Consider the following 19,850-nt stretch of genomic DNA (forward strand, 5'->3'; position numbering starts at 1 on the left):
GGGGGACAGCGCCCGGGACCACGCGGGCCCAGGGGACGGGCTGGGGAGCGATCGCAGCGCGGGCGGTGCCGCGGAGCCCCCGAACCCGCCCGGAACCGCCCGGAACCGCCCGGAACCCCCTCAGAGCCCGCCCGGAGCCGCCGCGCCCGCGATGGCCGCGCCGCAACGGTCGCGACTCAAACTGGCCGCGCGAGCAGACGGCCAATCAGAGAGCGGTGCGTCACCGACGGGCCAAGTGCGCACCAGTCACGACGCGATGCGTCACTGCGGGGCGTAGAACAACCAATCGCCGATCAGGGAAGCGGGAGGCGGCGGGGCGGGCGGAACGCCGGGCCAATGGCGTGGCCGTGCGTGCCCCGGCGAGGGGCGCGGCCAATGGGAGCGCGGTGCGCGCCGCCCGAGCCGGCGGCCATGGAGCCCCGCGCGCCCTACGACGACTTCCCGGTGGTTTTCCTGCCGCCCTACGAGAGCCCGCCAGCCTGGGTCCCGCCGCACCAGGTGAGGGGTGAGAGGGGTCCCGCCGCACCAGGTAAGGGGTCAGGGGTCCCGCCGCACCAGGTGAGGGGTGAGAGGGGTCCCGCCGCACCAGGTGAGGGGTGACAGGGGTCCCGCCGCACCAGGTGAGGGGTCAGGGTCCCGCCGCACCAGGTGAGGGGTGAGAGGGGTCCCGCCGCACCAGGTGAGGGGTGAGAGGGTCCTGCCGCACCAGGTGAGGGGTGAGAGGGGTCCCGCCGCACCAGGTGAGGGGTGAGAGGGGTCCCGCCGCACCAGGTGAGGGGTGAGAGGGGTCCCGCCGCACCAGGTGAGGGGTCAGGGGTCCCGCCGCACCAGGTGAGGGGTGAGAGGGGTCCCGCCGCACCAGGTGAGGGGTCAGGGTCCCGCCGCACCAGGTGAGGGGTGAGGGGTCCCGCCGCACCAGGTGAGGTCAGGGTCCCGCCGCACCAGGTGAGGGGTCAGGGTCCCGCCGCACCGGGTGAGGGTGAGAGGGTCCCGCCGCACCAGGTGAGGGTCAGGTCCCGCCGCACCAGGTGAGGGGTCAGGGCCGGGGGGGCCGCCCGGGGGTCCCGGTCCGGCCCCGGCTGAGCTGTCGCGTCCCCGCAGAGGGTGTTTCACCCCGACTACAACAACGAGCTGACGCGGTTCCTGCCCCGCACCATCGCCCTGCAGAAGCCGCCCGGGGCGCAGGTGAGACCCCCGCGGGGGATGTCGGGCAGGGGGAGCTGCCCCAGGGCGGGGGTCCCGGGAACGGGAGGTGGGAGGAAGGGGCTGGGGCTGCTTGGGGGCTTGGAACGGGAAGAGAGATCGGGATCCATCTGGGAGAGAGGGAGGAGACCTGGGAAAGGGAAGGGGCCTGGGAATGGGAAGGGATCTGGGAATGGGAAGGGTCCTGGGAATGGGAAGGGTCTTGGGAAGGGTCCTGGGAATGGGAAGAGTCCTGGGAATGGGAAGGGTCCTGGAAATGGGAAGGGTCCTGGAAATGGGAAGAGTCCTGGGAATGGGAAGGGTCCTGGGAATGGGAAGGGTCCTGGGAATGGGAAGGGTCCTGGTGGCTGCCTTTCACTGCTGGTCTTTCCCACAGTTGGGCTTCAACATCCGAGGAGGAAAAGCTTCCCAGCTGGGGATCTTCATCTCCAAGGTGTGTCCATCCCCCCCTGGATCCTGCTGTTCCCTGGGGAGCTGCTGGGTGTGCAGGGGGCTCTGAGCTGCCCCCTCCACCCCCCAGCTCCTGCTGGGATTTCCACACTCGCCCCCTCCCGTGGCCCTGCCCAGTCCCGTCCCATTCCCAGCCCCGGGAATTGCCGGGAACGAGCCTTCCCTGCCCCCTGTGCTGTGCCCGGTGGGTGCCGAGGGGCTGTGGGAGGGGCAGTGCCCATCCCGGTGCCCCCCTGTGCCAGGTGATCCCGGACTCGGACGCGCACAGGGCGGGGCTGCAGGAGGGGGACCAGGTGCTGTCAGTGAACGACGTGGATTTCCAGGACATCGAGCACAGCAAGGTGAGCTGGGGCAGGGGGGGCACCCAGGCCCTTCCAGCCCCTCCTGCCCTGCCCAGCCCTGCCCAGCCCTTGTTTTCCAGGCCGTGGAGATCCTGAAGACGGCGCGGGAGATCACGATGCGCGTGCGCTACTTCCCCTACAGTGAGTGGGGCCGGGGCTGCGGGGACAGCACCTTCCAGCCATCCCTGCCACCTCCACCCGAGTCTGGCAGGGCACAGACAGGGATCTGGGGTCAGGCACCACCTCGGGACAGTCAGGGGAACTGGGGGAGCGGGGCTGAGCCACCCCGTGCTGGAAGGGGGGATGGTGGGGAAGGACAAAGGTAATTTAGGGCTCCAGAAGCAGCTGATTGTCCTGGGATAGCACAGGAATGAGCTTGGCACCACTGCCAGTGCTGGGTACCCCTCCCTAGGGATGCTGGAATGGTGAGTGAAGGGAAGGTCTGTGTTCACTCCCAAGTTCTGCTTCTGCTCCCATAAAGTTCCAAGATTTAAGGGATAAGAGATCAAGCCAAGCCAAACTGGGATTCTTTCTGAAACGGAAACTGGCCACAAAAAGGAAAATATGGAGTGGGGGAAGAGAGGACTTAAACCCAAGTGTTGCTCTCAGTGCCCTGACAGTAGGTGTTTGCTGCCCCTGGGGGTGGTTCCCTGTTCTCAGGCTCTGCCTCTCCCCCAGATTACCAGCGGCAGAAGGAACGGACTGTTCACTAACAGGGAGCTCTGCTGGGGCTCCTCCTGCACAAACCTCTCCTGCTTTCCCACCTCCTGAGATGGCCCAACACGTCCAGCTCCCACTGCAGGCACAGCTGTTGTTGGGATGGAAAAGCACGAGGGGCTGAGGCTCCTGAGCAAAGCAGGGACCTTGTCCTCCATGAAATCCCCCTGTGCCCTTCTCTCATGCCATGGAATTCTTTCTTTCTCCTCTGTCCCACCTCTGCTCTGCTCTGCTGAGTTTGCTGGGGGATCCAGGAGTAAAACCCACCCAAACTCCGTGCCCAGCTCTGGCTGCACTGGGCTCCTTGTGCCTCTGTGCTGGGAATGACCCCGGGATACAGGGCTGGGGTGATTGGAAATGTTAATTATAAGCAAATGTGGGTGCCAATGCCTGCTGGGATCATGTTTAATGGCTTCAGGACAGCCCTGGCTTTGCCCTTTTCTTCCTTGTGGTGTTTTTCATTTCATCTATAAAAACAATAAAATGAGTAGAGCAGCCCAAATTCCCACTCAGGAAGTCTGTGTGCAGGATTGTTCATTCTCACCTTCAGAAAATGCTGGGACAAGGCTCGGCTCCAGCCTGCAGGAGAAAATCTGGGATCCACAGGAGGTGCAGCTCTGTTTCAGGGTGTTTATATCCACTGACTGTGCTGGAAGTCAGCCCTGATTAACCTGGAACATGTTCCAGCACTGCAGGAAGGAGCAGGAGCTGCTCTGGGGGGTTTATCCATGGTGGCACCATCACAACTCCAGCACTGCCTGGGGCAGGACCCTGAGGGGCAGGAAATACACTAGAAAAGAGACTTTCACTCAGAATTAAAAATTAGTTTTTCTACCCAGGAAATGAGCACCCTGGAAGCCCCACTGTGAGACCCGAGGGAGGCAGGGTGGGAGCTCTTCTGCTGCCACAGGTCTGTGTCCCATGGGATATTCATCTCTCTGGTCTCACACCGTTTCCCAGCATTCCCATGTTTTTTGGGGAAGGAGGAGTTCTCTCCACAGGGAGCTGCAAATACAACCCTAATGTTCAATTTGTTCATCCTTCAGAGTAATCCCTGGCAGGAGCTCCAGGAAGGTCTCCCCTGCCTTGGGCAGCTTCCTCCCTTTCATTACAGGGAATGACTCAGGAGCTTCCCTGCCAACCCTGGCTAACAGGAAAGAGAGGATTCTTCCTTGGGTATCTTAATTATCAAAGCATTAAGGCCATCACAGTCCATTTCATCCTCCAGAACTCGAGGGACAAAGGGGCAGTTTGTGATTCCTGGTGGGAAAACAACAGCTCCGGCAACACTGGATTTTTTTAGTGACTTACAAAACTGAGGCTGAGAGGCAAACTGCAGAATCATGGAATGGTTTGGGTGGGAATTGCCTTCTAGCAACAAGTAATTTGTCTTTCCAACCCCTGGCCATCACTCAGAGCTCGCTGGCTGCTGTTTCACGGATTAAATCTCCTTTCTTGCTGAGCAGGCTTGAAAGTAAACAAAGATCAAACATCAAAGAACAGCCTTTCTTAGGAAAATTGTTACATATTCCACATCTTGCAAACACGTCAGCAAAGTCCTTCCAGCTATCTCTTCTCTGTTCCTCCTGTTCCTCCTCCATCCCTCCTCCTCTTCCGTCTGTCTGTCCTTCCTCCTTCTTCTCTGCTCCTCCCTCCTCCACCATCCCTCCTCCTCCTCCTCTACCATCCCTGCTCCTCCCTCTTCTCCTCCCTGCCCTGCTCTGTTCAGGCAGCTCGCGGTAAATCCCCCGTGGCACCAGGCGAGCGCGGGTGTTGGTGAAATAACTTTATTTATTGGTTGTGATACAGGGCTGTGTCAGACAGTCCATACTCAGAGTAATAATCACACGTACTCGCTACAGCTACGAGACAGCGGGGCCGACACACACGGCATTGAACACACCAGAGAGGACAGAGGGAAGGGAACTATTCATTTCACTAATTACCCCCACCCCGTCAGTGGGGTCTCCCCCCTCCCTCCCCGCTCCGCGACTCCAACAACACGACAGGGGGGGCAGCGGGGCCGCCGCGGGGGGGACAGCAACACACAGGGACACAGCGACACCAGCGATCCCAACGGGTATGTACAGGGACAGGGACAGGGATCCGCCTCCCGGGGGCACAGGGGACACTCCACAGGGAACGGGGAACCACAGCCCAGCCTCCTCCTGCAGCCCAGCTCACCCCGAGGGAAGGGACAACCTGCCATCCCAGGGACTGCCAGATCCCAGCCCCAGCTGCCCCTTCCCCTGCTCAGGGCCCGTGGGCTCCACACACGGGGTCAGGGACAGCCTGTGCTCAGTCCCTCTCCTGCCACCAGCATCCTCCCGGTGACACAGCCCGGGAGGAGAGGGCAGTGAAATTCTCCTCTCTGCCAACTGACAAACCTCCTGACTTCTGTTAGGACACATGGACCCAAAAACCCCACTAAAAGCTCTGAAAAGCTCTGAAAACCAGGGACAGTGGGGAGAGGAGGCATTTCCCAACCTCCAAGGTTGGGAAATGACCCCAGAATTCCCTTCAGCAGCAGACAATCCCCCATTCCTGCACCCACTCTGACAGTCACTCCCTGCTCCCCTCAGCCCTCAGGAGTGAAAGGGTTGGTGGCCCCATCCCAGAGTTCTGCTCCAAAGGCAGAGGCAGCTGGGTGGGATCCCATCAAGCAGCAACCTGGGAATAAGAGTGGAATGCTGCCCTTCCATCTGCTGTGGCTCTCCTGCTCCAGAGAAGCAGTTCCCCATCTACAGGACGAGGAGAACAGGAGAATGGAGTTCAGGAAAGGAGCCTGAGCCAAATCCATGACTGCCAGGACAGGTATTGCCCCAGCAGTGCTGGATTTCAGGTCACTGCTTGCTTTCAGAATCCCTGAGGATCTCTCCCCACCCAGCCTTACGCTGCAAAGCCTCTGTTCCCTCCTCCTCCTTCCCTACACCAACACTCACCAAGCACCAACGTCCTCTGGATGGGAAGGGATTCCAAGCGAGGAGAGCAGGCTGTGGGATGTCTCTGTTACACAGACAGGAGCAACAAGGCCAAAGCTTTCAGAGTTTGGGGCTTTCCAGTGCTGTGTGTGACACCAGGGGCAAAACTTGGAAGTTGTGAGCAAGAGTGAGGCAGGGCCATCAGCAGGAAGGAGAAACCACGGAGTTAATGTTGTGTGTGTGCCCTGCAGGAAGCAAAGCCTGGGAACAGGTGACCTGGGCTGTCCAGAAAGGCAAGGCCGAGTCCAAGGGACTGGTTTACAGGAGCAGCCTTCCCAGAGGAAGTGGGGCTGCAGGACAGGCAGGGCAGGGAGCTGGCTGGGATGCAAGGCAGTAGGGAAGGCAGAGAACCCACCCCCAAAGCTTCGTTTCTGTCTTCCCTAACGTGGCGGCTTTTCCATGGCATTCACAAGGTACAGGGGAGCAGGTGGGCTCGAGGTGGGGGAGAGGGGGAGAAGGGGAGGAAGAGAGGGACAGAGAGAGAGAGTGTAAAGGGCACCACGGTGCCAAAGTGCAACAACATAAAAAAATAAACTCAAAAGACAGGACACTCATTCTGCACTCAGGGCTCATACCATGCAGTGAGAGGGGCGGCCGGGGCTGCTCCCCACCAGTAAACAGGGAGGTCGCTCTCAGGAGCTGTTTTCCAGCCCCACATAGGGATGCCTGGGCAATGAGTGATGTTCTCAGGGCATGGCTGGGAGGTGCCGTTAGCAGGAGCACCCGCTCTCCGTGACTGGCTGCTCGGGGGGCTTCTCTAGTTTGATGTCAATCACTGCAGGGGCGGTTAAGGAAATCACCCAGCTGAAGGAGAACAAGAAGGACAGAACAGGGAAAGGGTTGTTAGTGGTCCCCCCATGGTGTTTGAGCAGAGCTTGTTCTGCCTGAACAGCATGCACTGCAAAACCAGGGGATTTGGCGTGTTGAGACCATTTAGAGGAAGGAGCCCAACTGGACAGGGCTGTGCAAACAGAATGAAGAATTACAGCATTTTCAAACTATACAGATTTCATCCTCACTTCAAGTGGAGAAGCAAAACTTGTGCTTTAGTTGCCCTTAGTTGAGTACATTTATCTACAGCCCCATAAACAGGGTCACAGAATCACAGACTGGTTTGGGTTGGAAGGGACCCCAAAGTTCATCCAGTCCAACCCCTGCCATGGGCAGGGACACCTCCCACTATCCCAGGTTGCTCCCAGCCCTGTCCAATCTGGCCTTGGACATTTCCAGGGATGGGGCAACCTGTGCCAGGGCCTCACCACTCTCAGAGTCAAGAATTCCTTCCCAATATCCCATCTAACCCTACCCTCTGGCAGTGGGAAGCTATTCCCCTTTGTCCTGTCACTCCAGGCCCTTGTAAATATTCCCTCCCCATCTTTCTTGCAGGCTTAGGTCTCCCTAAGCTGCTTCTTCTCCAGGCTGAACGATCCCAATTCTCCCAGCCTTTCCTCACAGCAGAGCTGCTCCATCCCTCTGATCAACTTGGTGCCTCCTCTGGACATTCCAACAGCTCCATGTCCTGTTTCAGCCACGTCCCTGCAGAGCCCCATCCCCACAATGTGCCAAAAGCAGTCAGTGAGCCCAATTTAACAAGAGATAACTGGCCAGGTCCCTGGGAAAGCAAGGATACTGTCTTCTTTGCTCTTCTCTGGTGTGCTGTCCATCCCAGGTAAGGCAGCAGCCACACGGCGGAAAAGCTGGAAAGCAGGGAGAGGAAAGCTCAGGGCTTGTCAGAAAAAATGCCTGTTAGAAACTCTGTTTTACAGCAGAACTCTGAGCTGTACCAAGCTCTTTTGTGGGTACTTTAGCAAGCAAAGCAGTGATCAACAGTGCCATAAGAATGCTACCTGGGAAATTTAACAGGTTTTATTAAAGAACTTATTCAGTGCCTGCAAACCAGGCAGTTCTATTTTAGCTGTTTCTGCTCGAACAGAACACGGGATTAATTAGTAACAGTTCTTCCAGGGATTCATGGAACAGCTCCCTCCTGCACTCACTAACCATGTCCCAGCCTCTGCCTCTGCACTCGCTGATGTTCCAGGGCACATCTGGGGATTTCTGATAAGTCACCTCACAAGGTTTAAGGAGTTTTACAGCCCATCCCTTCAGCTCAGTCCTGCTGCCAAACAGCCTTTCCTGGGCAGAACAGCTGGTTCAGATGAGCTGCAGCCAAGCCATTAAGGATGTGCTGGAGCTGGGAAGGACTATTATATCCCCATAAAACCCGGAAAATGGTTTTGCATAATTTCTGGACTCAATGCTTAGAGCTCCTCCTGCTGCCATTACCCGGCCCAGGCACTGCCAGGCTGCCGAGCTGCTGCACAAAGCACTGGAGGAATCATCTGCTAACGACAACTTTCCTCACGGCAGCTTGGCAGGGGCTTCTCATCCACCCCCCAAAGTGTGTTCCTTGAAAAATCAAGGTCCCAGCAAGGTGCTGCAGTTGCATCCTCCTAATCACAGAAGCTCTTGCTGCAAACACCCGCTGGGCAAATAAAGCAACAAGAGTTAAACCGAAGACCAAAGTGGATTCAATCCAAAACAGCCAAAAAAACCCCTAAGCTCAAAGTCTCCTAATCCCACTGTGGGTTCTCCCAACCTGCTGCTGTGCAGCAACCTGAGGAAGGGCTTTTCCAGCTGACACAGATCCCTGCAGGCCCCTGGAGCTCCCAGCTCCTCACTCCAAGCTCTGTCACACTCAGAACAACCCCTGAACTAGTGGAGGGTGGGATCACAAACTTCCAGCAAGAGGCAATGGGCACAAACAGAAATAGGAGAAATTCTGCTTAAATAAAAAATGTGAAGTTGTTGGGTTTTTTTTGTTGTATGGCTCATCATACATCATGGTAGGCTGGCTGGAGAGTCGGTGTCTATCCTTAGAGACATTCCAAACTCAGCTGCAGCCAGCTCTGGGAAGCCTGCTCTGAGTCTGAGGGCTGGAAAAGATGATTTCCAGAGATCCCTTCCAACCTCAGTTATTCTAAGATATTCCAGGATTCTCTGTGGCTTGCAAACAGAAGGAGGAACTACCAGTGATGTCAACAGTGATTTCAGCAAACTGCACTAATTGGTAATAAAACCAAACAAATTCCATCTGACTGGCTGCACAAAACAGGGATTTTCCCCTTCCCATCCTCAGCACATTCTGGGATTGGTTCTCCTTTCTTCCAAGGTTTGCTTAGCTTGGACAGGGAATCACTGACAGGCAAGGAGCCTCCACTGCTACCGTAGAGCTGATGGTGATCACTGGGCAAGAAACATCTCAGGGGCTGGCACTGAACACAAGCAAATCCCTGCTGGATCATGAACCCCAAGCAGGGGCCAACACACACAGAGCAGGGACAGATTCCTGATTTTAGACAGAACACGGATGTACCTGTTTCACATTGTATCCAGTCTTTGCACTGGTCTCAATGAACATCACATTCAGCTCTTTGGCTCTCTGTTCACCTTCTTCTGTAGTGATTTGCCTGCAGAAAGGTGCCAACAGGAGCAGAAAGACAGAAAGGAACAGAAGGAGGAGTTAGAGACATCTGTGACTGAGCTGGTGGTCAGTGCTCACCCCCCTCACAGCAGGCACAGCCCACCAAGGGACACCTCAGGTTCAAAACCCCCAGCTGGGAATGAAAGCACCCCAGGGAACTCCTGGAGTGGTGACAATCAACAGGAGATCATCGGCACAGGGTGGAGTTTGTGCAGCACATTTGAGGCTCTTTCACAGCATCCTGCAGGGAAGGAAGAACCCCCCACACTGCAGTGAGACAGAGTTCCGTTCCCCAAAGCCAACAGAAGGGAACGCTGTGAGGTGACACAGAGACTCCAGAAAGGCTCCAGCAGCAAGGACAGCCTGGGAGCAAGGACCTGGAATTGCATCCCTGAGCACCACCCTGGACATCCCTGTCTCACATTATATCCTGCTTTAGCACCAGTTTCAATTCCATCATATTCAGTTCTGGGGCTCTTCTCTCACCCTCCTCTATAGAAACCTGTCTACAGCACAGAGAACAAACCACAGAGCAGAGCAACCAAACCAGAGAAAAAGAGTCCAAAAATGAGAAAAAGAAAACTGCAGGGGGAAGAAAAAAAAAAACACAAAAAAAACCCAGCCAAAACTGAAGCAACAGTGACTGGAATGAAAAACTTCACAGGCTTCACTGAACAGGAACAGGGCTATTTTTAGTCCAGCTTTCTGGCCTCAGAACTAAACTTGGTTTTTATCAGAGGATGAATGGCTTCCCATACTCTGAATTCTACCTCAAAGGATGTCACCTGTGGCTTTGTCCAGCCTTAACAGGCCCAGCATTTCAGCCTCACACAAACCCAGCTTCCTTTGAAAAGGAACAAGGAGAAACTGTGCCATGAACTCACAGCTGCACATGCACAGGGAGTTGGGCAAACTGGATTAATGAAAATAAGCAGATTTCCTCGCTTTTGCAAAGCAGCTTTTTGGCTTTATCTCAGCATGGAACACAAAATCAGACAAAACAGACTACTGAGAAACAAGGTGTAGAGCTACTTAATTTCAGTGAAAGGGATTTTTTTAGGTGGGTTTATTTTAACCAAAACTATTTGTAGAACAGCAAAAGGGAGTAACTTCTGCTGCAATCAGAAATCTGAATTTCACAACGAGGAATTTCTGTTCCGTTTCAAATCAACAATTGTTAAGATCGTCTCAAAGTAATTTTTAAAGCCAGGCTGGGCAGCCAGTCCTTGCTCTTCCTGGCCAGGGCAGCAGGGCCCAGCTCTCCTCCTTACCTCTTGTCTGCCAGGTCGGTTTTGTTCCCCACCAGCATGATGATGACGTCGCTGCCTCGCTCTGTCCGGACGTCATCGATCCACTTGGAGGTTTGCTGGAAAGAATTCAAGTCTGGAGGGGGAGAACAAATGGGAGTGCTGAGCATAAAACTTCCTTTCAGAGAGGGGCAGCGCTTTGCCTGTGCTCAGGTGCTTCACCACATCCCCCCAAAATTGTTAGAAAAGGGGGAGGAACACCTCTAATGTTAAGGGTGTGTGGCTGCGAGCGCTCAGGAGGGCAGGAGGGGGATTTCAGGGCTGGAGACCCCACAGGCACTCACTTGTGATGTCGTAGACCACGACGGCGATGGTGGAGTCGCGGATGTAGCTGGGGATGAGGCTGCGGAAGCGCTCCTGCCCCGCCGTGTCCCAGAGCTGCAGCCGCACCTGCTGGGACAGCCCGGCCAGGGCACAGAACACACAGCACACACCGGCCTTAGACACGGGGCCACCGCCCGGCCAGGGCACAGAACACACAGCACACACTGGCCTTAGACACGGGGCCACTGCCACAGCCACCCCACAGCCACCCACGGCACTGCCCACACCCACCCCCACACCCCTGCATAATGTGCTTTATCCCCCCCTGCTACTCCCAAACTGCTCTAGGATAAGGCCACCACCTCCTCTGGGGTGTGTGAGGATGCTTCAGTTTGAAGTGTTGGAACTGCCTGGTTTACTTCATGTTCCCTTTGCCAACTGGCACCAACAATTACATGAGAAAATTTTAAAAAACAGGTAAAAATAGTAATTATGTTATATAGATTAATATAACTATAAATAATAATATAAAATTAAAACAGTATAAAATAAAAATAATATGAAATTAAAATATAAAATAATAATATTGAAATACTAATATGAATTAAAATTATTATAAAATAAAATATTAAAATAATATAAACGAAACTAATGGTAAAATAATAATATAAAATAAAAATAATAAGAAATAAAAATAATATAAAATAATAGCAACATAAAAATCAAGTCTCCCTGGTCTACCCACAATTCCGGATCTCCACAGGACTCCAAGCCCGGAGTCCCTCTGAGCAAAGGTTTTGGGGCAATTCCCTCAATCTGAGTGCTGGCCAGCACCCAGGTGATGGCCATGGGGATTTTCATGCGAGATTAAAGCAACCAATAAATTAAGTTCCGGCAGAAATGGAAGCAAATGTTACACACTGCGGGCTCCAGGTGATGGGAAGGGCATTGGGGTCACCCTTCCAGAGCAGCACAGGGGCAGAAAAGGCACAGATGCTGTGAGAGGCACAGTCTGAGCCCCAAACACACTGAGCTATTAGAGGTGGCAGCTCCAAGGTCTGGGACCTGCCCATCTGAACCACAACTGCCCAAAACGTGCCCAATCCCTCAGTGAATCAAAGCTTTTACACTGGGAGTGACACCTTTTCCTTCCAGCCCTCACCCCACAGGGCTGTGCACTGCCAGAAAATAGGATTGCTTGGCATTCCCAAGGACTTTTATGGGGGCAGACACTGCTTCCCAGCTCCCTGACAGGAGCCTGGTCCCAGCGCTGGGGCAGAGCAGCTGCTGGGGCACAGCACTGGTTAATAAGGCAGCAAAAAGCAGCTTCACAAGGACCAATAATTGCTTGTTTAGAAGAGAAATCGAAGCTGATTGAGCCGCAAAGCGCCTGGTTACGCGCAGATTCAAAACAAGATCTTATCTCCATCAGGGTATGTAGATCTGATGCCCTGGGGCTTAAGGAAGCTTAGGAATTCCAGTTAAAGCAATTAGCTCTTGCCTCATCTGGAAGGCAGACTTGATTACAGGAGCAAAAGTTGGAGTTTTTCTCTACCCCAGGAATCTCAAGGTGACAAACTCGCAGCACCAGGGCGGTGTCACTCGGAGCTGGAAGACCAGATGGATCAGCACAGCTCCTGGAATTCCCAAACTTCCCCACGGCCCAAACAGTTATACCGGAATATTCACCCTGAAACTTGACCCAGATGGTGATTTAACACTCCACCCTTCAGACTCACAGGCAAAAAGGCAGTAGAAGCAGCAGCACAGGCCTGGCCCAGGTAATTTGTTTAGTGCAGGTGATGGATGCTCTTTGGGGGGAGGCCTTCAGGACCTGGGCAGAGCCCACACAGACACTCCTGAAGTGACCTGAGTTTGCTGCAATATTTCTGTGGCTTCTCATTTCTACACGTCAGAGTTTGTGTGCACCTCTTTTGGAGGGGATAATACAAATAACCCCCTGGGGAACACTAAGAATTAACCCTTAAAAACAATGTTCAGGAGGGGCCTGAGCTGCAGGATGGACTCTCACCACGGCTCTCTCCACCTGCATTTTGGGATGTCCAGCAGAGCAACAGTAACTAAGCAATTTCTTCATGCCCTCAGAAGTACCTGAGCACGTTCCCAAAGTCCATGAGATCAGCCACCACTGAATTACTTCTGACACGTCTGCAAGACGTTAAGAACAGCCTGGACTGGCAGCATTTTTCCACCTGCCTGGATGAACAGCATCCTGCACCTGCCCAGCAGGAAGAACCGTGCCAAGCTGTGCATCCTGCCACGCTGCCTTCCCCCACAGGGGTCCCAGCACAGTTCAGTGCTCCTCAAACCCCAAACAGGGCAGTTCTGTGTTAGTTTGCACCAATCCAGGAATTCTCCCAGAGAAGAATTCAGCCACAGTACTGGGAGAAAGACCATGTCATCATTGCCCTCAGTGCAGAGGATAAATCATAGCAGAAGTCTGTTATTTGTTAAGCAGTTCAGCCAAGGACAGTGAAACAAACCCCTGCTCCTCACTCTAATCCAGTCTGGGACAGAATAAAGGTGGCCCAGAGGTTTTTCCACCTCTGATGTATTCTTTTCTTAAATTTTGCCCACATGGTGTTGGCTCACTGGTATAAATCCTGACACTGTAGATGAACAAAAAACTCCACCATATCAACTAGAACCAATAACAAGGAGTCACAATGAAATAATCCTGTTCGTATTTTCCTAACTTGAACTAAAACATTCATGTCAAGAGTTACAGAGAATTTCCCTTTAAGCTTGTTTATTCTTTAGAAATTCTGGTAGTTGCCTCTCTCCTCTTTCAAAAGCTGGATATGAATCTCCAGTTCTCTTTTTCAAGGGAATGGGAATCTTGACTCCTCCTAAGTCACTCCACAGCTTCTGTTTGAATGGGTGTTGTGCTGTTTTACCTACTCTGACAGCGTTCCTTTGCTTTCCTCCCTGAAGCTGGTACTTGTATAAATTATATATATTTATTTATTTATTTCTCTAGAAAGGAAAAAAATTAATCCTGAAGAAAAAAAAAAACAAAACAACAAAACACACACACACAAACCCAACAGAAAAATAATAGTTTTCCAAAGGCTTCCAACCACCTGCCATTGCAACCAGCCCAGACACAGCAATTCCCAATCCCTGCTCAGCACTCAGCCAGCACCCACAGTTGGTCTATTTTAGCTCTTTTTGGGTACCACCACCACTTCCAACACATAAAGATCCATGTCAAAAGCAAGGTCCCTGCAGACCTCTGGCTCAATACCTACTTGTGATGCCACAGACAATGAGAGGCACAGCAGAGTCACGGGTGGAGCTGGGGAGGAGGCTGAGGGACCTCTCCTGGCCGGCTGTGCCCCACAGCTGCAGCCTGATCTGGGAAATGGAGAAGTGCAGGGGAAAGGGGAAGGGGGAGAGCAGGAAAACGGAAAACAAAACCAAAACTCAAGTGAAATAAAAATAAAGAAACGAAAAAAAAATAAACTGCGGAGCAAAACTAAGGCAACAAAAGGAAAGGTCAAACGGAACAGAACGGTGGAAAGAGGCAGCGACACAACTGAGCCTCAGTGATCTCAGCACACACAGCCAGCAACGTCCCACACACCTGCACCAGCCACCAAGGTATCCCTAAGGATCCCTTCTCCACCTGCTAACGAGGGAAACACCTCAGTGATCCTGCCTGCAGCTGGCCAGATGTGTGACTCCTATCCCCAAGGAACACATCACCAGGAATGGATGAACCCACTGGGAATCCAGAGGTGGTGAAACACAGGAGTGGGAGATGAGCCAGAACAGCAACTGCCCTATCTTGCACCTATATCCAGCAAGGGACACCTTCCACTCTGCCAGGTTGCTCCAAGCCCCGTCCAACCTGGCCTTGGACACTTCCAGGGACTGGGAGTCCCTTCTGCTGGTCTGTCCAGACCCTGTTCAGAGCTGAGGGGTGGAGCACAGGTGTATTTCCAGGATATATTATTTGCTGTAAGGACATATCAAATAAACCAAAGCCCACACCCCAGCTGGAAGCTCAGCACTCCTCATTTCCAGCCCAGAAATCAAAGCTTATTGCAAAAGACAGCACGAGGCACATCTGAGGAACTATTTCAGTGTCTGAATCTTCCCAGCTTGTGTGTTTGTATTTGTTTCTCCTCTTATCTACATTCCACACCTCTGTTATTTAAACAGGCTCTGTGGGCTCTGTGGACCACTTACATAACCAGGAAAACTAACAGTATTCCTACACTGGAATGAAAATGGTATCTTGTGGAGAGCAGGGCAGCAGGTGAATGACATCCTGACCTACACAACCATGAGAAATCAACACTGCATTGCTGCACACAGACATTCCACTGTGCCCTCACAGGTGTCAAGCAGCGCTCCCAGGATCTTCTGCCAGCACCACTGAAGAATGTTATCCATTAGTTCCCCCCAAACAAAGGTTAAGGAAGGTCTTTTCTCACAGGGAATCACAGGTGAGATGGCAGAGAAGCTCCCAGGAAACTCATCACACACACTGGGCTCAGATTTCCTTGGAAGCAACAGACCCAAAGCAACACACAGGACTGCCCCAGCGCTGTCACACTCCTCATACAGCAGTAAAATCAGCAAAAAAAGCAGCAAAACATGAACAAAAACACAAACACTGAAAGGCAGGGGAGGGGTGGGAGGGGTCTCTATGCAAAAAGGAATTTCGTGCAGGCTAAATCCAAAACTGTTTTACTACAGTGGGTCAGAACTGTGTTACAACAGGAGCTTTCCATGAGCAGGGACAAGGTCTAATCATGAATGACTTCAAGCTCTTGTAGGACCCCCCACTGGCTTTTCATTGACTTCAGGAGTCAGACTTGATCCCTGCGGGTCCCTTCCAGCTCAGAATGTTCTGTGACACCTGAGCTCAGCTCAGCCCTGTTCCTGCTGACAATCCCAGAGGCAGAGCTGCAAATTCTGGGAGCAAACTACACCTAAACCAGGGACCTACAACAGGCAGCCCATTCGTTCCCTGGGCTACGGCCATCATCTTGTCCCAGTTTTCCATGGAAGATTCTCCCTTCCTGCAGGAGGTATCAGACCTTAACAGGTACCACAAAGAGGGGTCAGTGAAGGGATTCAACAAAGGCTGGTCCTCTGGGGGATTCCAGCAGCTGCTGGAGGAAGGGCTGGGGAAGAGCCCGGCCCTGCAGCTCCCACGCCATCCCACCCACGCCTCACTTACCGTGCGGTCCTCCAGATACATCGTTTTTGACAGGAAATCAATGCCAATGGTTGCCTGGAAAGAAGGGAAGCATTAGTGACTGCACCCTGCCTCCCAGCAGCTGCAGCTCCCACCCCTCCAAACTCGCAGAAACCCTCACAAAGTTGTGGTGAAGCTGGGGAAGTGACCTGCCTTCAACAGTGCTGATGAGAACAAAGCAATCTGGGCATCTGCACCAGCTTCACTTCACAGCACTCCTCACACAAGAACCTCCCTCTGAGGCTGGCTTTCAGCCTCAGACATTCATGGATCTCAACACAGACCACAGCTGAACCGGCAGCTCCTTCTGGCCTGCCCCAACTCAGTCTGGCAAAAATTATCTTATTAGAAATAACCAAAAGGTAGAACAAATGAGACATATAAATTATGGGCCATTCAGAGCTAAAAAGCCACATTTACTCAGGGCTTTCCACGTCAGAAGGTGCTTCCCTTCCAGTGACACCCAGAAGCTTCATTTCTCAGGCAGTTCTTTCTGCAAGTCTCCATCCATTCACATTCCCATTGCTACAGCAATTCCATTAAAAAGACATTTAAAATAGTGCACCAAGTTAGATGCACTCCCAGGCACTTCAGTCAAGCTGCTGTCCCAGCCCTTCATAACCCCAGGAAACAGGAGACAGCTGTGATGTAGCAGATTTTAGTGTTTTAGACATGGATTATCTTTACACACAGGCAGCACAGAAGGGCCATGGAATACCAGAAAAGACCACCAGAGTCAATTTTGGCAGGGAGAACTTATTTTTGGGAGGCATGTTTTCTAGCCAGGACAAGGTTAATAAATCTTAATAAGCACACAGATGTTTGCCAGCACCTTACAAAAGTCAGGAAAGGAGACACATGAAGCACAAGAGGATCCAGATCCAGCGAATGGCTTGTCCTCGACTCAAAATCACCCCAGTCCAAACCAGTAACTCCTTCTGGCTGAATTAAAAGATAATCCCTAATCTCATCTGCTTTAAAGATATTTGATATTCCCCTGAAAGAATTCCAAGTGCCTTTGCAGCAATTAATTCTTCCTAAAAATCTTCAGGCCTCTTACACATCTTCTGCGTTTCATCTGCAGCCTCTTCATCCCCACCCTCCTCTTTCCCTGCCAAGACTTCCCTGGCTCTTCCTATCTTTAGTCTTTTAGTTAAAAAATAGTAATTAAAAAAAAAAAAAAAGAGAGACTGAATATACCAAAGCTGACTTCTTGCAGATCCATCTATACACTCCAGACTCAACTACTCCTACTTAAATGGAAGCTCTAAAGATGCCGGAGACCAAGAATTATCACAAGATGGTCCTATCTTATTCATCCCCTGTTTCCTGAGACTCCCAAATCCACCACCAGGTATCCTGACCATCATCTTCTCCAGCAGCCAGACCCATAAATCAGTGTTTCTCCCCATTTTCCTCCAGGCTTCTCAGACATCCAAACAGGATCTATCACATACCCAGAGAGGATCTAAACCCTGCTGCCTTTTTGTGCACTGGATTTCCTGACATCATCCTGGATGCTTTGGTTTAATCATGAAGCCTCATCTCCATTTCACAGCACATTTTAACCTTTTATATGATATTTAACTGACACCTCATGGATCAGTGTGCTTGGCCCTCACAGGCACAAATCTTAACAGCAGGGAATAGATTTAACCATAAATATTTTTTAAAAATTAAGATAAAATCCTACCACATACCTGGTAAGTATTGTCAAAACTGTCATACATAAACCTGGTGATCAGGGAGGTCTTCCCAACTACAAGAGAAGAGAAGAATTACTTTCAAGCAGCAGTGGAAAAAAGATAAGCACTGCTTTGGGAGTGGCACTGATCTGAAAGCAGCTGCCAATCTCAAGCCATTCCAGCTACACCTTCCTGGGAAATAACCAGCCAGGAAAATCATTCCCAAAATGACAGAGGCAAATCAATCTCTGTAGGTCAAAAATTAATCATGGTGATGGCCTGGTCCTCCAATCAGGTGTGTTGCCATGTAGATAACAAAGAACTGGTTGTCTGCTTTAAGCAACCCACAAATCTGCTTTGTTCCTCATGCTCTGCTACTTACGTAATCCCCAAGTCTGGGACACAAACATCAAAACAAACCAGGTGACATCCCAGTTCTGCTGCCTTTGGCTGCATGGAAAAGCAACATCCAAGACTTGCACCCTTTCTTCCTTCATAATGAGATTTTAGATACAGAGCAAACTCTGGTGGCTTGCTTCAAAACTTTGTATTTACATCTCCACATTTTATCAGGACACAAAGTGCAGAACTGATACGAAACAGGAAACAAGGAGAAGATCTCCAATTCTTGCTCAGGAAGCCAAGAAAAATTCGAAGGAGACGGATGGAAAAGCGAAAAAGAATTAACTGCCTAAAAAAGGTTGTGAAATTATAAACATTGGACAGGGTTAAAAGCAGGTTAGACAAGCGTCTACCAGCAGCAACATCAATCCTGCCTTGGAAAGGCAGGGGAATTGAAGAACTTCCGGAAATTCCTGCAAGAGCTACGGTTCTGGGCTGGAGCAGAAAGAATCCCAGGATGGTCTGGGTTGGAAGAGACCTCAAAGCTCACCCAGTTCCACCCCCTGCCATGGGCAGGGACACCTTCCACTGGACCAGGCTGCTCCAAGCCCCGTCCAGCCCGGCCTTGGGTACTCCCAGCAAAGAACACCACCATTCCAAGGAAAACACACAACTCGTCCACAAATTATGCGGGATGGGGCACAAAAGGGATTCGGCTGGAAAGAAAACAAAAACCCCCGAGGCTGGAAGGGAGGCAGAGCAGGGCCGAGCGCCGCCCGGGAGCCCCCGCATCCCTCGGGCCGCTCCCGCACAGGGCTGCGGGTGCACTGCGGACCGGCCCGGCGGGGGGAACGGGGACCCGGTGGGGGGGAACGGGGACCCGGCGGGGAGGGGAACAGGGCCCTGGGCCCCGGGAGGGCCCCGGCGGGAGCAAACCGAGCCCCGCGCCCCCGCCCGCCGAGGCCTCAGGCTGGGCCGCCCCTCCCTGTGCCCGGCGGCTCGGCCTCACATCCCCGGCCCATCCCCGGCCGCATCCCCGGCCCCGCATTCCCGGCCCCCATCCTTCTGCCCCGCATCCTCGGCCCCGCACGCCCGGCCCCGCACCCCGCGGCCCCAGCGCGCCCCCGGCCCCGCCCGCCGGCCCCAGGCGCTGCCCCCGGCCGGGCCCCGCCGGCCTGGCCGCGCTCACCGCTCTGCTCGCCCAGGAACACGAGCTTGAACTTCCTGAGCGGGTTGCCGAAGTCGCCGCCGCTGCCGGGCGCGGACATGGCGGCGCGGGGGGGCCGAGCGGGAGCCGTGATGGGGACAAGGAGACAGCGCCGGGCGCTCCGGTGCCACCGCCCCGCGCGTCACCTCCGCCGCGTCACCCCGGGGCGGGCCGTTACCCGGGCAACGGGCAGGGCGGTTGCCGGGGTGCCGGGGAGGTTGCCATGGAGACGGGGCGGCCAACGGGACGGGGACGCTGCGGCCTGGACCGGGCTGGGCCCGGCTGTGCCGGGAGGGTTGTACTGGGGGGAGCCCAGCTGTACTGAGATGGTTGTACTGGGGGGAGCCCAGCTGTGCCGGGAGGGTTGTACTGGGGGGAGCCCAGCTGTACCGGGATGGCTGTACTGGGGGAGCCCAGCTGTACTGGGATGGCTGTACTGGGGGGAGCCCAGCTGTACTGGGATGGCTGTACTGGGGGGAGCCCAGCTGTACTGGGATGGCTGTACTGGGGGGAGCCCAGCTGTACTGGAATGGTTGTACTGGAGGGAGCCCAGCTGTACTGCAAATGGGCCTGGCTGTACTGGGGAGGGCACCCAGACTGTACTGGGATGATCTGGGCAGTACCATGGATGCCCCT

The 19,850-nt window shown here is 53.4% G+C and overlaps 2 protein-coding genes across 3 annotated transcripts; one reads left to right on the forward strand and one right to left on the reverse strand.

Moving 5' to 3' along the window:
* Positions 1-363: 363 nt before the first annotated feature.
* Positions 364-3,227, forward strand: PDZD11 (PDZ domain containing 11). The gene is made up of 6 exons (XM_050310917.1): positions 364-498; positions 1,102-1,185; positions 1,580-1,636; positions 1,896-1,994; positions 2,075-2,135; positions 2,673-3,227. The coding sequence occupies exons 1-6, from the start codon at positions 376-378 to the stop codon at positions 2,705-2,707; spliced, it is 459 nt and encodes a 152-aa protein (XP_050166874.1). The 5' UTR covers positions 364-375; the 3' UTR covers positions 2,708-3,227.
* Positions 3,228-4,482: 1,255 nt separating this feature from the next.
* Positions 4,483-19,387, reverse strand: RAB41 (RAB41, member RAS oncogene family). 2 transcript variants are annotated; one of them, XM_050310916.1, is made up of 9 exons: positions 19,197-19,345; positions 17,681-17,739; positions 15,963-16,016; positions 14,020-14,125; positions 10,768-10,873; positions 10,448-10,559; positions 9,069-9,162; positions 7,323-7,389; positions 4,483-6,467 (listed from the first exon to the last, which is right to left on the reverse strand). In XM_050310916.1, exons 2-9 carry the CDS (start codon positions 17,704-17,706, stop codon positions 6,403-6,405), a joined length of 630 nt encoding a protein of 209 aa, XP_050166873.1. In that variant the 5' UTR covers positions 17,707-17,739; positions 19,197-19,345; the 3' UTR covers positions 4,483-6,402. The 2 variants fall into 2 exon arrangements, with proteins under 2 accessions (XP_050166873.1, XP_050166872.1); XM_050310915.1 differs by lacking the exon at positions 14,020-14,125 and having other exon boundaries at positions 19,197-19,387.
* Between the last annotated feature and the right edge of the window lie 463 nt (positions 19,388-19,850).

This window comes from Myiozetetes cayanensis, unplaced genomic scaffold (assembly GCF_022539395.1).
Source record: "Myiozetetes cayanensis isolate MyiCay16 unplaced genomic scaffold, myiCay2020 scf15, whole genome shotgun sequence".
NCBI lineage: Eukaryota > Metazoa > Chordata > Aves > Passeriformes > Tyrannidae > Myiozetetes > Myiozetetes cayanensis.

Coding starts and splice junctions, on each gene's coding strand:
- PDZD11 (XM_050310917.1), top strand. CDS start 376: ATGGGAGCGCGGTGCGCGCCGCCCGAGCCGGCGGCCATGGAGCCCCGC. Junction 499..1,101: donor CCTGGGTCCCGCCGCACCAG/GTGAGGGGTGAG, acceptor GCGTCCCCGCAG/AGGGTGTTTCACCCCGACTA. Junction 1,995..2,074: donor AGGACATCGAGCACAGCAAG/GTGAGCTGGGGC, acceptor CTTGTTTTCCAG/GCCGTGGAGATCCTGAAGAC.
- RAB41 (XM_050310915.1), bottom strand. CDS start 19,275: ATGTCCGCGCCCGGCAGCGGCGGCGACTTCGGCAACCCGCTCAGGAAG. Junction 10,560..10,767: donor CGTGGTCTACGACATCACAA/GTGAGTGCCTGT, acceptor CTCCCCCTCCAG/ACTTGAATTCTTTCCAGCAA. Junction 6,468..7,322: donor AGAGAAGAGCAAAGAAGACA/GTATCCTTGCTT, acceptor CCGCCCCTGCAG/TGATTGACATCAAACTAGAG.